At 46.1% G+C, this 17,366-nt stretch overlaps 1 protein-coding gene across 3 annotated transcripts in view; it reads left to right on the top strand.

Annotated features, from left to right (window-relative positions):
* LOC111965649 (arf-GAP with GTPase, ANK repeat and PH domain-containing protein 1) overlaps positions 1-17,366 on the top strand; it is a 67,267-nt gene that overhangs the window by 17,801 nt on the left and 32,100 nt on the right. For 2 of the 3 annotated variants that reach the window (XM_023989827.2, XM_023989837.2), the window contains exon 1: positions 5,415-8,213. The exons of the other annotated variant lie outside the window; for it this stretch is intronic. In XM_023989827.2, the coding sequence (XP_023845595.1) occupies positions 7,046-8,213 (1,168 nt within the window). In that variant the 5' untranslated portion in view covers positions 5,415-7,045. Of the gene's footprint in view, positions 1-5,414; positions 8,214-17,366 lie in introns of those variants that run through there. 3 annotated transcript variants of the gene reach the window in all.

Consider the following 17,366-nt stretch of genomic DNA (forward strand, 5'->3'; position numbering starts at 1 on the left):
CACCTTTCGTAAAAGCTGACCACGACTCCATTTTGTTGCTTCCAGCCTACAAACAGAAACTAAAACAGCAAGCTCCCGCGCTCAGGTCTGTTCAACGCTGGTCCGACCAATCTGATTCCACGCTTCAAGACTGCTTCGATCACGTGGATTGGGATATGTTCCGCATTGCGTCCAACAACAACATTGACGAATATGCTGATTCGGTGAGCGAGTTCATTAGAAAGTGCATTGACGATGTCGTACCCACAGCAACGATTAAAACCTTCCCAAACCAGAAACCGTGGATTGATGGCAGCATTCGCGTGAAACTGAAAGCGCGAACCACTGCTTTTAACCAGGGCAAGGTGACCGGAAACATGACCGAATACAAACAGTGTAGCTATTCCCTCCGCAAGGCAATCAAACAAGCTAAGTCCCAGTATAGAGACAAAGTAGAGTTGCAATTCAACAGCTCAGACACAAGAGGTATGTGGCAGGGTCTACAGTCAATCACGGATTACAAAAAGAAAACCAGCCCCGTCGCGGACCAGGATGTCTTGCTCCCAGACAGACTAAATAACTTTTTTTGCTCGCTTTGAGGACAATACAGTGCCACTGACACGGTCCACCCACACAGACAGCGTTGTGAACAAGGCGCAGCAGCGCCTCTTCAACCTCAGGAGGCTGAAGAAATTCGGCTTGTCACCAAAAGCACTCACAAACTTCTACAGATGCACAATTGAGAGCATCCTGTCGGGCTGTATCACCGCCTGGTACGGCAACTGCTCCGCCCACAACCGTAAGGCTCTCYAGAGGGTAGTGAGGTCTGCACAACGCATCACCGGGGGCAAACTACCTGCCCCTCAGGACACCTACACCACCCGATGTCACAGGAAGGCCATAAAGATCATCAAGGACAACAACCACCCGAGCCACTGCCTGTTCACCCCGCTATCATCCAGAAGGCGAGGTCAGTACAGGTGCATCAAAGCGGGGACCGAGAGACTGAAAAACAGCTTCTATCTCAAGGCCATCAGACTGTTAAACAGCCACCACTAACATTTAGTGGCCGCTGCCAACATACTGACTCAACTCCAGCCACTTTAATAATGGGAATTGATGGAAATTATGTAAAAATGTATCACTAGCCACTTTAAACAATGCCACTTAATATAATGTTTACATACCCTACATTACTCATCTCATATGTATATACTGTACTCTGTACCATCTACTGCATCTTGCCATTGCCGTTCTGTACCATCACTCATTCATATATCTTTATGTACATATTCTTATCCCTTTACACTTGTGTGTTTAATTATGTAATACATGTATCACTAGCCACTTTAAACTATGCCACTTTATGTTTATATACCCTACATTACTCATTTCATATGTATATACTGTACTCTATACCATCTTACTGCATCTTGCCTATGCCGTTCTGTACCATCACTCATTCATATATCTTTATGTACATATTCTTTATCCCTTTACACTTGTGTATATAAGGTAGTAGTTGTGGAATTGTTAGATTACTTGTTGGTTATTACTGCATTGTCGTAACTAGAAGCACAAGCATTTCGCTACACTCGCATTAACATCTGCTAACCATGTGTATGTGATTTGATTTGATGATCACGGGGCCATCCCTCTGCTCTAGTGGCTCCCAGGTTGGGATGTAGCGGACACCGTTGAAGCTGAWGCCCCTACTGACCGCAATAGGGACAGAGTCCCAGCTGTCTTCAACAGCATCGCTCAGCTGGGTACAGGCTCTGACTCAGAACTGTCAACGAAGGAGGGAGAGTTGATGGGGGTGCCGACCATCCTGAAGGAGGTGTCGTCTAGGCATGCCAAGTCAGTCTGAACCTCTTCGCGCAATCCTCTTCTGAATAAGGTGCAGAGTGCCAGCTCATTTCATCCGCTGGATGCTGACACTGTACAGAAGGTGAGGGTGTACTCCGCAGTGGTCTGGCCCTCCTGCCATAGTTGGAGTAGGCGCTCACCCCCTCTCTGCCCTCCAGTGGATGATCGAATAGTTCTCTGAATAGAGCAAAGAACCTATCATAGGAACCCAGCTCCTCCTCGCCTCCCCAGACGGCCATAGCCCACTCCAACGCCCGCCCGGTCAGCAGGGAAATAACCGTGGAAACCTTGGACCTCTTGGTGGTGGGGGCACTGGGTCGACTCATGATAGAGGATCCTCTGCTCGTTGGAGGACGCCCCTTGAGGAAGATCTAGACGTTGAAGAACGTGTGGTGTTGGCGAAGTAGGTCTCCCTGTTCGCCAACCATCTGGGAGATGTCTTGGTTGGCTGCTGCTTCCATTTTGTGAGGCAGTATTCTGTAACGAAGACGCAGGGAGTCAGGAAGCAGGTGCAGTTCGTGAGTTTAATAAGAATGAACTTAGAGTGAATAAACAAACAAGCGTAGTGTCTGAACATGAACACAGAAACAATACTGCCTGATGGGTGATAACAACAGAGTGCAAGATTAAGGGAGAGTAATCAGGGAAGTAATGGAAGTCCAGATGTGCCTAATGAGGCGCAGGTGTGCGTAATGATGGGTTACGATGTCGTGTGCCAGGGAGCGGGAGTAGACGTGACCGTAACGTTAGGCTCCTTAAGAGTATTTGTATTAATTATGGATCCCCAACTACTCTTCCTGGGGTCCAGCAAAATTAAGGCAGTTTATACAATTTTAAAACATTACAATACATTCACAGATTTCACAACACTGTGTGCCCTCAGGTCCCTACTCCACCACTACCACATATCTATAGTACTAAATCAGTGTGTGTGTATGCATGTTCTGTGCCAATGTTTGTGTTGCTTCACAGTCCCCGCTGTTCCATAAGGTGTTTTTTTTWATCTGTTTTTTTAATGTAATTCTACTGCTTGTGTCAGTTACTTGATGTGGAATAGAGTTCCATGTAGTCATGGCTCTATGTAGTACTGTGTGCCTCCCATAGTCTGTTCTGGACTTGTGGACTGTGAAGAGACCTCTTGTGGCATGTCTTGTGGGGTATGCATGGGTGCCCGAGCTGTGTGCCAGTAGTTTAGACGGACAGCTCAGTGCATTCAACATGTCAATACCTCTCATAAATAAAATTAAAATCTAATAGTACATAATTGGGCTAGTCCCTCTCCAAATGTGTAGCTCTTTTTTTCTGAGGAAGTGGATTGGTAACTGTCACGATCGTTGTTGTAAGACTCGGACCAAAGTGCAGCATGGTATGGTTCCATCATCTTTTATTAGAAGTGAAACACACAGAAAACAATAAAGCGCAAAACGAAACGTGAAGCTAATGTAATGCTCGCAGGCAACTAGACATAGACAAGATCCCACAACAAACAGGTGGGAAAAAGCTGCCTAAATATGATCCCCAAATAGAGACAACGATAGACAGCTGCCTCTGATTGGGAACCATACCAGGCCAACATAGAAATACAAAAACTAGAGTACCCACCCTAGTCACACCCTGACCTAACCAAAATAGAGAATAAAAAGGCTCTCTAAGGTCAGTGCGTGACAGTAACAGCGTCTTTAACATTGTCCTCATCTCCTGGTTGTGGTTGATCATTTAATAAATACTTTTTTTTGTTAATTAAAGAAAGCTTAAATTCCGCCGCATTTCATTGTTGCTGTTCTTGCTAGCTAATGCCATTACTTAGCTGACAGAAAACGTCAGAACAGTTCTGAGGGAAAGTTGGATATGATTCGTAAACAATTTATCAGCCTGTGCTTCCAAAATAAATGTACAGGTCGAACAGCAAAACATTTTGTCGCATGTGGGCACTTCAGAGCCCTGAAAAAGTCAAAGTCAAGTAAAAGAAGTAATAAGAGAGATAGTATGCATCGTAAAAATGGACTGTATTACATTGTATTTACAACTATAAAGTGGGTAGTTACATGGTCATGCAGTGGCATAAATAGTATATAATAGAACAGCAGCGTTTGTGTGTGTGTGAGAGAGTTTGTGTGTAAAGGTTGGATGTGTGGGTAGTCAGTGTAAATAATCTCTAAGGAGCAGATAGTGTGTATGTATCTATAAGCAACTGTCTGTGTATGTGTCACAGTGAGTGACACATTATTTCCCACTGTGGGTGTTCTTCCTTCACAGATTTCTGCCAATTAAACGAGACACAGATGGGTAACACATACCTATACACACAATGAAGCCCCCCCCCCACTGTGAGCACACACAACATACAGCCACATACATTTACACACACATACAGTACACATGCTGAAAATCACGTGGCATGTATCATTAAGTCATGCGAGTATATTATGGGCAAAATTGTGTATTTTTATTTATTTAACTAGGCAAGTCAATTAAGAACAAATTCTTATTTACAATGATGGCCTACCAAAAGGCCTCCTGTGGGGACGGGGGCTAGAATTACAACAACAACAGAAATTGGACAAAACACAGATCACGACAAGAGCGACACCACAACACTACATAAAGAGAGACCTAAGTCAACAACATAGCATGGCAGCAACATGACAACAATATGGTAGCAACACAACATGGTAGCAGCAGAAAACATGGTACAAACATTATTGGGATAATTATGATAACGTGTTAGTTTCTAATATTGGACCCATGGTTTCTCTTTATTGTGTGAGTCAATAATGAACTAATGATGAAGAAAGAGGGAGCATAACCTCTCCTCATTCAATGTCTATGACACAACAATATACATGTTTGTTTTACTATCATTGTGGGGACCAAACAATTGATTCCCATTCAAAATCCTATTTTCCTTAACCCTAATTCTAACCCTAATTGTAAACCGAACCCCTAAGCCTAAAATAGTATTTTTCCATATGGGGAGTAGCAAAATGTCCCAGCTTGTCAGATTTGTCWTTGTTTTACTCTCCTTGTGAGGACTTATGGTCCCCACAAGGATAGTAAAACCAAAAAATACACACACACAGGAACAGACAGGTATCAGCAGCTTAGAGAGAGAGAGAGCAGGAGAGATGAGAGATGTGGAAGGAGGGAGGTGGTGAATAAGCTGTTGCTACCCCAATCCTTGCTGATTTTAAAAGGGGGGTGAGGGGAGCCGTTCTGGAGGGAGATGGAGCTATTGTGACTGCCAAGGAGAGAGAAAGGGGAGAGGATAGATAGAGCCTTCTCCCCTCTCTCCCCTCTCTCCCTTCTCTCCTGCATTCCTCTCCTCTCTTCCACCTTTAGCTACACTCCTTTCTGTTCGGATCCCCTCTCTCATCCTCACATCCCCTCCCTTTTCTGTGCCCCAAGATTTATCATCACCCATTCAGTTTGTTTTCAAACCACCTTATTTAATTTGACGGTTATACCCTCCCCCTCACACTCTCCTGTTCATTTTTATCCTTTCCTCCTCTCTCTCTCTCTTTCCCTTTCCTCCCTCGCTCTCTCCTTTCATTCATCAGTATGACGTCTGTGGATTTTTTCATCACTTTTCTTCCTCCATTGCATCATCGCTCGCTCCCTCTTTCCTGAAGGGGAGGGGGAGAGAAGAAGAGCGAGGGAGAGCGGGAACTGCCAGGAGATTGCCTTAAGAAGAACAGAGAGAGAGAGCAAGTGATGAGGAGGCAGAGGTTTTTGTCTTGGTTTTGTCTGATCCGACACGAGCCACAGAGCGTGAGTGCTTGACCGAGAACAGGCATCTCTCACTGGACGCATCACCCTTCCACTGTCTGTCTGCCTGCCTGGAGCTGGGGCTGGAGCTGTGGTAGCGACGGGCTATCGGAGAGGCTAGCAGGCACAGTGGCTCTGATGAGAGGAGGGGCTAAGCTGAGCCGGTGGGCTTGCTCTCTGCCACAGACACATTTTATTGACTTGCTAATTGCCTAAGACACTCAGAGGAGAGGATGCAGTGACTGAAGGGCGGGACGGAACCAACTGTACAGAAGAGGGTTACAGGCAGAGGAACAGTGACTGCGTTCTGCCTATCTGGCCACCATCTCTGCTTCTCTTTACTGTGGGAATTACAACAGATGTTTGCAGCCTGCCTTTCATTGATCCGCACAACGTGCATACGTGATTCATGCATGACATTAGTGTGTCTTTGCCTCACATGCAGTCGGAAGGAGACTCTCGCCACCACATGCTTTGCAACACGTGAATGATTTCCATATGGATTTTTGTTCTCGTATTTACATTCAAACCTGTTTTTCTCTGCTGGGTCTGCTTAAGCTGTTGTTAACTGTGCTGTCTGGTTTGTCTTTACCACGATACATACCCTTTGGTGTCTGTGACGGYGCGACATTATTTTTTAATTTTTTTTGTCAACCAATCAAATGTAATGGGAATATGAAGATTCTGAAGCATACAATGAATATCCTTCACTGGGAGTGAAGAAATTATCTGAAGAGAAGCTTACAGGCTGAAGACTGACTTGAGGCATTTCATCTTGTGTGATTTTGTGGAGTGGGGAACTACGTAGTACAGTCTTGTTGGAAAAATGGACCAGGCTCATTTGTTGACTCTTGCATAATTCCAGACTACCCAGTCTCAAACATCAAGATCGAGGAAAGCAATCTCAGATCCCTGGCTTCGGGCTGTAGAATTAATCTTTCATATGGAGAGAGAAAGGGGAAAAGAAAGAGAGGATTGTGAATGAACCCGTGGAGGAGACCAGTGATCAGCAAAGAGAAGGTGACAAGGGGATTACAGGAAGGATTAAAATAAAAAGTACACTCTAGACTTAAGTAACTCAGCCCTGTTAAGTATGCTCCGCTAATTCCAGGTAGCTTAGACTGATTCACTCTCTCACTTGTGCTGACTCTTGAGTTTTCGTATCATGGGTTCAGAAGCCTGAAGAAGCAAGCCAGCAAGACTCCTACCACCCCTTGACAGAGTTACCATTCACCCGCATCAGATGTATCCGTACGCCAGTTAGTTTGACAGTACCGTCTGACTGTTTTCTGGTCTGGCTGTTGTCTCTCTGGTGAAGCCTCCAGCTGTGGGTTGCCATGCCTGTTCCCTGCGGGTCTGTCTGGGTCAGAGTGAGGGCTCTGCCGCTGCTCTGAGGTTGGTCTGCCTCGCTGTCTGCCAGCCTGCCGCCCCTATGAGCCAAACAGGCACCCTACCGAGGCGCACCACCTACCTAATCTCCCTCACCCTGGTCAAGGTCGAGGCGGTAGGGGGTGATGGAGGGGCTACTGGGCCCCAGCCACAGCTGGCCCTCGCCCTGGGGAGAGGAGGTGTGGGGGGCCCTGGGGATGAGGGGGAGCTGAGCAGGACCACTGAGGATGAGGGAGGACACTCGTGTGCCGAGGGAGAGGGGGACACAGAAATGGAGGAAGATGAGCAGGAGGACATCAGCTTTCGGGGGCCTGTTCAGGAGAGGGGGAAACCTGAGATGAGGGAGAAAGAGAGTCGTTTGCCAGGCTCCTCGAAAGATATCACATTGGGGATTAAGAGCAAGGAGTCTCCCCTCTTACCGAAGAACGTGACAGACCAAGTGAAGGGGCTTGCAGGGGTATCAGGTGTCCCCTCAGAGGCAGGGCTGAGGAGAGAGGGAACCCGTCCTAAAACCGAACTCTACAGGGAGCCACCCATGCTGTTTCCAAGGGGCGAGGAGGGGATGGGCGATCCAAGCAGCACCCTCTGCCGGGGCAGCGTGCCCATCACTGTCCCTCCCAGGTTTACCCATCGACCCGAGGTCCTGATGAGGTCACATGCCGGGGGCGGGGCTGTTAGCCGGCGGGAGTTGAGGGAAGCCGATCAGAGTATGCCTCCATCTGCCAAGAGTCTGGACCGCAAAGACAACCGTATAGGGGATCGGTCGCCTATGATAGGTGCTGCGGCCGCCCTAGGGCCTTACCGAGCGTCCTGGGCAGACAGTGACGGCAGGACCACCCTCCTTCACCAGGGGGTCCCAGTGGGGGGAGGGTTTACAGGCGTGGTGACCAGGGAAAGCCCCCAAGGGGACAGGCTGAAGACAGGCTCCACCTCCCTGCCAGCTCAACCCTCCACCCAGGTGTCCAAGCCGGCAAGGAAGGGCAAGAGCCGTACCCTGGACAACAGTGACCTGCACTCTCTCTCTGAGGACCTGAAGAAGGGGAAGGATGGCAAGGGCCAGGGTCAGGGGGGAACCACCCAGCGCGCCCGCGACCGCACGATGCTCAAGTTCATCAGTGGGATCTTCACAAAGAGTACGCCTGCCCCTCCCAGCTCCAACACAACGCCCCCTATTTACACACCCGTACAGAGGGGTTCTAGTGAGGAGGAAGGTAAGATATCGCCCACATCCACCTCCCCATAGTTCACCCCAACCAGGTCTAGCTGCATTTCCCATTTCATTTCAGATTTTTCACTACTGGATGCGGCAGGACCTCTTACTCCAATGGTTTACATAATTTTTTGCCTGTAACATTGGTTGATATAAGATTTAAACCCCATACCCTTCTCCCAACTAGAGTGATGTTGATTGCATTGCTATTCCACAGTACAGTATATAGCCTTGGGCTACCCTGCTGAAAAAAACAGCATAGTCCAGAATAGGCTGGTAACCAACCTTCTTTGTGATTTTGCTGGTGACCAACCTTGGTTGTGTTTTTAGAAAAATGTGTTATTTGTGTAGAAAAATCGAAATTAATTAATCAATGTAATGCAAAAACATAGATATTGAAACAAACAATTTAAAAAATATAACCGCAATAGAGCATGATGGGCGTGGTTTTGCAGACCAGCTTGACCAACTAGACCATGCTGGACCAGCATACACTCTAAAAAACAAAGGTTCTTGAGGTGTTCTTTGTCAGGGGTGAGAGTGATATTGTACATCTTTATTACCAAGAACATACAGTGCATTCAGAAAGTATTCAGACCCCTTGACTTTTTCCACACCTTGTTGCTGTAACGTAGACATGGAGTCAGGAAGCAGGTGCAGTTAGTGAGTTTAATGATAATGGACACGGAACGATACAAAACAAGAGAAGCGTCTGACAGAAGCGTCTGACAAACAATACTACCTGATGACTGACAAAACAGTGTCCTAGATAAATGGTAAGTAATGAAGTCCAGGTGTGACTGATGATAGGGCGCAGGTGTGCGTAAAGATGGGTTGCCAGGACCGGCGATCAGTAGACCAGTGATGTCGAGCGCCAGAGCAGGAGAGTGGCAGTACCCCCGCCTCCCGCAGGACGACACCGGCCAGGGGGGCGGCCCCGAGGGCGAGGAGCCGGCCGGTCCGGACGGCGAAGGTGGAAATCTTGGATGATGTTGGGATCTAGAATGTCGTCCAACGGAACCCGACACTGCTCCTTTGGAACATACCCCTCTGTCCACCAGGTACTGGAGCCGACCCCCACGACATCGGGAGTCCAGGAGGGATCTGACTGCATAGGCGGGGCTCCCCTCGATGTCCAAGGGAGGCGGAGGGGTGTCGTGGGGGACTGCATCAGCCAGAGGACCAGGAACCACAGGCCTGAGGAGGGAAACATGAAAAGATGGTGAGATTCAGTAGTGAGTGGGGAGTTGTAATCTGTAAATTACCTCATTGACCATCCAGAGGACCTTGAACGGCCCCACAAACCGAGGACTTCTTACATGGCAGGCGGAGCGGAAGGTTCTTGGTGGAGAGCCCGACGCGATCACCAGGGTGGCGCCTTTCTGCATTGGCAATCCGCCTGCTCTTTCTGACAGTGAACGGCGTGCTGGAGTCTCACATGGGAATCGTTCCATACCACTTCTGCGCGCCTGAACCACTCGTCCACCGCAGGAGCTTAGGTCTGGCTCTGAGTCCACGGAGGCAGGGCTGGCTGTTAACCMAGAACACACTGGAAGGAAGTAAGCCCGGTGGAGGAGTGTCGCAATTAATTCTGGGCGTATTCTGGGGGCCACTCCCCCTGCTGTTCCTGATAATGGCTCCTCAGGAATCTCCCCAGCTTCTGGTTCATCCTCTCCACCTGCCCGTTACWCAAGGCCGGTAACCGGAAGTGAGGCTGACCGTGAGCCCCAGCATCTCGATGAAGGCCTTCCATACACGTGATGTGAATAGGGGGCCACGATCGGAGATGATATCCTCTGGAAGGCTACAGTGCTGGAAGACCTGCTGGAACACTGCCTCAGCGACCTGGATAGTGGTAGGGAGACCAGAGAGAGGGATGAAATGGCATGATTTAGATAATCTGTCCACTATCACAAAAATGGTGGTAAAACCATCAGAAGAGGGGAGATTAGTGACAAAATCAATGGACAGATAAGACCAGGGATGCTGAGGCACGGGACGGGGAAGGAGTTTCCCTGCTGGAGAGTTCGGAAGGGGATTTGGATTGGGAACATACGGAACAGGAGTTGACATAACAAGTGACGTCCTGCACCAAGGCCACCAGTACTTTCCAGAGATGGACAGAATGGTGCAGGTGATACCTGGATGTCCATCGATGACCGCTGTGTGCGCCCAGGTCAACAGCCAATCCCTTATCCCCGTGGGAACGTAGGTGTGCTCAGGAGGACAGGTAGCAGGTGCGGGTTCCCTCTCCAAGGCCTGGCGAATGTCTACGTCCCAGAATATGGGAGCTACAACTCGAGAGGGCGGAGTTATGGGTGCACTCAAGACAGGAACATCTCCCGAATCGTGAGACAGGACAGGGCATCGGCTTTGATGTATTTTTTACCTGGGTGATATGTCAGCGTGAAATCGAATCTGGTGAAGAAAAGGCCCACCTGTCTTGGCTCGGGTTCCAAGTCGCCTCACTGTCCGTATGTACTCCAGGTTCCGTTGGTCGGTGAGGATGAGAAATGGGTCCTGGGCTCCCTCCAACCACTGTCTCCACACCTTTAATGCAAACTTCACCGCCAGGAACTCCCAATCGCCAACATCATAGTTCCTCTCTGCAGGAGACAGCTTTTTAGAGTAATATGCACATGGATACAATTTCTGTGGATTGCCTTGACGTTGGGACCGGACAGCCCCCAAACCTACAGTACCAGTCAAAAGTTTGGGGACACCTACTCATTCAAGGGTTTTCTTTATTTTTACTACTTTTTACATTGTAGAATAATAGTGAAGACATTACAACTATGAAATAACCCTTATGGAATCATGTAGTAAGCAAAAAAGTGTTAAACAAATCCAAATATTGTTTTGATTCTTCAAAGTAGCCACCCTTTGCCTTGATGACACCTTTGCACAATCTTGGTATTCTCAACCAGCTTCATGAGGAATGCTTTTCCAACAGTCTTGAAAGAGTTTCTACATATGCTGAGCACTTGTTGGCTGATTTTCCTTCACTCTGCGGTCCAACTCATCCCAAGTCATCTCAATTGGGTTGAAGTCAGGTGATTGTGGAGGCCAGGTCATCTGATGCAGCACCATCACTCTCCTTCTTGGTCAAATAGCCCTTACACAGCCTGGAGGTGTATTAGGTCATTGTCCTGTTGAAAAACAAATTATAGTCCCACCAAGCGGAAACCAGATGTGATGGCATATCGCTGCAGAATGCTGTGGTAGCCATGCTGGTTAAGAGTGCCTCGAATTCTAAATAAATCACATGCATTGTCACCAGCAAAGCACCATCACACCTCCTCCTCCATGCCTCATGGTGGGAACCACACATGCAGAGATAATCCATTCACCTACTATGCGTCTCACAAAGACATAGCGGTTAGAACCAATAATCTCAAATTTGGACTCATCAGACTAAAGGACAGATTTCTACCGCTCTAATGTTCATTGCTCATGTTTCTTGGCCCAAGCAAGTCTCTTCTTATTATTGGTGTCCTTTAGTAGTGGTTTCTTTGCAGCAATTCAACAATGAAGGCCTGATTCATGCAGTCTCCTCTGAACAGTTGATGTTGAGGTGTGTCTGTTACTTGAACTCTGTGAATACTTTTCATTTGGACTGCAATTTCTAAGGCTGGTAACTGTAATGAACTTATCCTGTGCAGCAGAGGTAACTCTGGGTCTTCCTTTCCTGTGGCGGTCCTCATGAGATGGTTTTTGCGACTGCACTTGAGGAAACTTGAAATCTCCCGGGTTGACTGACCTTCATGTCTTAAATTAATGATGGACTGTCATCTCTTTGCTTATTTGAGCTGTTCTTGCCATAATATAGACTTGGTATTTTACCATATGTGGCTATCTTCTGTATACCACCCCTACCTTGTCACAACACAACTGATTGGCTCAAACGCATTAAGAAGGAAAGAAATTCCACAAATTAACTTTTAATAAGGCACTCATGTTAATTGCATTCCAGGTGACTACCTCATGAAGCTGGTTGAGAGAATGCCAAGAGTGTGCAAAGCTATCATCAAGGCAAAGGGAGGCTACTGAAGAATCTCAAATATAAAGTATAGTTTGATTTGTTTAACACTTTTTGGTTACTACATGATTCCATTTGTGTTATTTCATAGTTTTGATGTCCTTGAAGTGTCACTACAGAACCTGGTTCAATTCCAGGTTGTATCACAACCGGCCTTGATTGGGAGTCCCATAGGGCAGCGCACAAGCGTGGTTAGGGTTTGGCCGGGGTAGGCCGTCATTGTAAATAACAATTTGTTCTTAACTGACTTGCCTAGTTAAATAAAGGTTCAATAAAAATACATTTAAAAAATGTGTTATTTCATATTTTTGTTGTCTTCACTATTATTCTACAATGTAGAAAATAGTAAAAAATGAATGAGTAGCTGTGTCCAAACTTTTGACTGGTACCGTACTTCTGAAGCATCTACCTCCACCACGAAGGGCAGAGTAGGATCTGGATGTTAGAGCAATGGGGTGGAGGTGAAACGTCCCTTCAGTAGGCGGAAGGCTTCGTCAGCTGCAGGATTCCACCCCAACTTCCCAGGGACCACCCTTGAGGAGAGAAGTGAGAGTAGAGGCAATCGAGCTAAAGTTCTTAATGAATCGGCGGTAGAAGTTAGCAAATCCCCAAAAACGTTTATGGTGGTTGGGACTGGCCATGACCTGACAGCATGCACCTTCTCATCCATCATGACTCTTTGCGGGCCGATCTGGTAACCCAAAAAGGAGATGGAATTGGCACTTCTCCACTTTGACATACAGGTGGTTGAACAGGGGGCATTCCAGGACTACTCGGATGTTAGCGATATGATCTCCCAAGGTAGCCGAGTAGACCAGTATGTCGTTGATATACATGACCACCTGGCGTCCAAGCATGTCCCTCACGGACGAATGCCTGGAACAYTGACGGAGAATTGGCTTGTCCAAAGGAATCACCAAGTACTCATAGTGACCAGGCATTGCGCTGAAGGCCGTCTTCCATTCATCCCCTTCCCGGATGCGGATCAAATTGTAGTCACTCCGCAGGTCCAACTTGATTAAAAAAACGGCCCCGCGAAGTTGTTCGATCATGGTCGGCACCAATGGGAGAGGGTAGCGGTACTTCATGGTGACGGAATTCAGATTTCTGTAATCGATGCACAGGCGCAACCCTCGTCCTTTTTGGCCACGAAGAAGAAGCATGCAGACGCAGGGGAGGCTGACGTGCGAATGAAACCCTTCTGGAGCACCTCCTGGATGTACTTCTCCATAGCCTTGAAGGAGTATAACAATTTCTGCAGCATTGAAGGTCCCCAAGAACACAGTGGAACCACCAAGACTCTTCCTAGAGTTGGCCGCCCTGCCAAACTGAGCAATAAGGGGAGAAGGGCCTTTGTCGGGGTGGTGACCAAGAACCCTGTTGGTCACTCTGAAAGGGCTCCAGAGTTCCTCTGGTTGTAATGTGGAAAAAGTCAAGGGGTCTGAATACTTTCAGAATGCACTGTATATCCACACACTCTAAAATTACGGTACAGTTAGGGTACAGTGTTGTTCCCTGGGGTACAAAAGGGTCAAAGGTACCTTCAGTGATATACATAGGAACTCACATGGTACTGGTCGGTTCCTTTTAGGGTGTGTGGATAATCTAGTATAATTGCAAATGTTTTTAGAGAATATTTTTAATGGAAGGTACAAACAGAACATCGCTGTGAAATGTGGGTGGGGTTGGGGCAATGTACTGGTGGGGCTCATAAGCATATTTGGGTACATGGTGTAATTAGGGCTGACCCTAATTAGTTGACTGGTCGATTGTTTGGTTGTTAGGCTGTTGGTCGACCAAGATCGTTTTAGTCAAGCAGTAACAAATATATATTTGCACCCATCTCAGTGAACTAATCCATTGTGGAGGCCTAGACTAAAAGCTAATGCATGCTTGATCCGAAATTGTGGTCAGAGGCTACATATGGAGGGTGTGACGCAATTGCGGAGCCTCCAGATGCATGCAGAGGCCAAATCGAGCTCTGTATCGCATCGCCATGCGCCTCCCAAATTTTGTAACAATGTGGAGGGCTCTTTATAGCTCTGCATTGACATGATTGGTTGACGGTAGGTGGGGATGTTCCGCCCCCAAACTCACTTCCTTGGCAACAGCTCTGCACTGTTCCACGAAGTGCAAGAAGTAGGAATGCCCTGACTTCCGCTGAGGCCAGTGCAGACTTCGGAATGACCATGTGCCCAGATACACAATGCACTTCCCTCTCCAGAATGCGCTCTCTCCCGCCAATTGTGCACAATCATTGTTTCATAATTTCATTGTGTGAATTGTTTGCGTTTGATTGTTAGGGTATATCAATTATCCATTACATATATCATCAGTAGTATATTTACCGTTAATTCCAATAATTTCTAATCTACTATGTAGGTTACTTAGGTTAAGTTAATTTATTTTAATGAATTCAATATTATTCCAGTCTTCCCGTTCTCATTGTCAGAGTGGACACATTGTTTGCAGAGTGCACAACCTATGCTACACTTGTGAGAAACAAATTTTGGTTTATTTCATTCCATTTACGAGTTTTGTCAATTTAGTCATTGTCTTTTGTTTTGAGCGCTCCTGTCAGTGTTGAGTAAGGACACACACGCATAAAAGTAGGCCTATAGGCTACCTGGCCTGCGCTCAAATGTAGGCATATAAAGGTGCCCACTTGGGGATCTGATAGTATTTCTGATTGACTTAACGCACCACTACTAATGACCTGTGGAGCTTCTCGAAGTAATGTTTTCTTCACATCAAACAGCAAGCAAACAAAGTCTGTTTTTTTTTTACATCTATTGAGAATTACAATAGTTCTTCAATGTATTCTGAAAAATCTTTCCAGCTCTCTCCCTTTCGATTTCCACTCAGCGTGAAAGGGGGAAATGTCATGCTCTGATCCAGTGGAAACGTCATAAAATAGGCCTACCTGATTACTTCTTATCAGTGCTTGACTTGGACTGAAATAGTTTCCGGTACTCATTTTGGGTGCTGGTACTGTTTTATATTTAGGTGCAGGAGCTCCACAATACTTTCAAGCTAATATTCTATAAGAGGAACAGGAGCTAAAGCAGTAGAACATTTGAGGCTCGGTACTCCACTCCGGTGAGCTCCTGCCCAAATCCAGTACTGCTTCTTATTCCTTGCGCAAATAGCCTACATCTGTGTCTGTCCCAAGCTCACTGGCATGGGAAACTCTGAAGGCCCAGAATATTTTAGACAATGTTGCAAGTTTGCTAGAACAAGCTTTGGCCAGATCCAAGTTAATAGTTGATACAATATTTAAAGTTCGTTGCAGACAGGCCATGTGTAGTCAATGTGATTTATAGGATATTTATTTTTGTCAGGATATTTTCTAACTGCAGGCTGCAATGTTTTTATTTGTTGGCTTTATGTAGGCTATTTTTACATAGTTGGCAATGGTAACAGAAGTTACTTTTTAGGTTTGTATCATTTTCATTTGGATTTGGATAGAATTTAGAATGATTTTGATATATGAAGACATAATTATAAATTAAACTAAACTGTTTCACAAATGTACATATGAAAACCATAACTGGCATGCAGATTGGTAGAAATTGTAAGATGAATTGGCATTCCACATGAGAAAGGTTGACGACTCCTCATGTAGCCTATTACCGGCAACTCCAGAAGAGTAATGGCAGAATCTGGGAAAGCCAGAAGGAGTGGGAGGAGAATAGTTTGGTCGGGTTAAGGTTTTATTCTTCTAGTTATCTAGATCTCTGGCGCCCTCTTGAGGCATTTGTTTATTAATCAAACCGAAGCTTAAARCATCAGACAAGCTCAATGCATATAGTTGATATTTTTTAAACACATTGGGTATGTATATATATCGAAAAATATCTGTTTAAAAATGTCGACCAATCAGAGTACATCCCGTAGACGTGCAACTAAGGAAGTTAGAACTAAAGGCGAAATTGGAGCAACAACAATTAGAGATTTGAACAACAGAAATTAGTTAGAGCACAGGGAAAGACAAGATGAGCGTACAGACAAACAACAAGAGTGAGCGTGCAGCCAAACAACAAGAACGAGAAGGTGCAGCCAGACTAGAACAAGAAGAAAGTTACTAAGTATATTGCAGGAGTTTCCCCTTGAAATCAGACATGTCCATGGTAAGGACAACTTGGTTGCTGATTGTCTTTCAAGGATGGGATTGTGTTTAGCTAGTGTGTTGCCCTGGCTCACAATTTAGTTTGACTGCACGTTTTGCCGTTTTTGAGATGAGTATTGTTTTGTTTGCGCTCGTTCCAACTGGAGGGTGTTATAAAAAAAATCCTTATTTTACCCCTTCTTTACTCCCTTCTGAGTTTTCGTCAGCTATGTTAAAAAATAAAAAATATATACAGTAACAGTCAAGAGTTTGGACACAGCTACTCATTCCAGGGTTTTTCTTTATTTTTATTATTTTCTACATTGTAGAATAATAATGACGACATCAAAACTATGAAATAACACATATGGAATCATGTAGTAACCAAAAAAGTGTTAAACATATCAACATATTTTTGAGATTCTTCAAAGTAGCCACCCTTTGCCTTGATGACAGCTTTGCACACTCTTGGCATTCTCTCAACCAGCTTCACCTGGAATGCTTTTCCAACAGTCTTGAAGGAGTTCCCACATACGCTGAGCAATTGTTTTCTGCTTTTCCTTCACTCTGCTGTCCAACTCATCCCAAACCATCTCAATTGGGTTGAGGTCAGGTGATTGTGGAGGCCAGGTCATCTGATGCAGCAGGGTCAAATAGCCCTTACACAGCCTGGAGGTGTGTTGGGTCATTGTCCTGTTGAAAAATAAATGATAGTCCCACTAAGCGCAAACCAGATGTGATGGCATATCACTGCAGAATGCTGTGGTAGCCTTGCTGGTGAAGTGTGCCTTGAATTCTAAATAAATCACTGACAGTGTCACAAGCAAAGCACCCCCACACCATCACAAGTCCTCCTCCATGCTTCATGGTGGGAACCATCTGTTCACTTACTCTGCGTCTTACAAAGACACGGCGGTTGGAACCATAAATCTCATATTTGGACTCATCAGACGAAAGGAGAAAGGACAGATTTCCACCAGTCTAATGTCCATTGCTTGTGTTTCTTG

The sequence above is a fragment of the Salvelinus sp. IW2-2015 genome, linkage group LG1, assembly GCF_002910315.2.
Source record: "Salvelinus sp. IW2-2015 linkage group LG1, ASM291031v2, whole genome shotgun sequence".
NCBI classification, from domain to species: Eukaryota; Metazoa; Chordata; class Actinopteri; order Salmoniformes; family Salmonidae; genus Salvelinus; species Salvelinus sp. IW2-2015.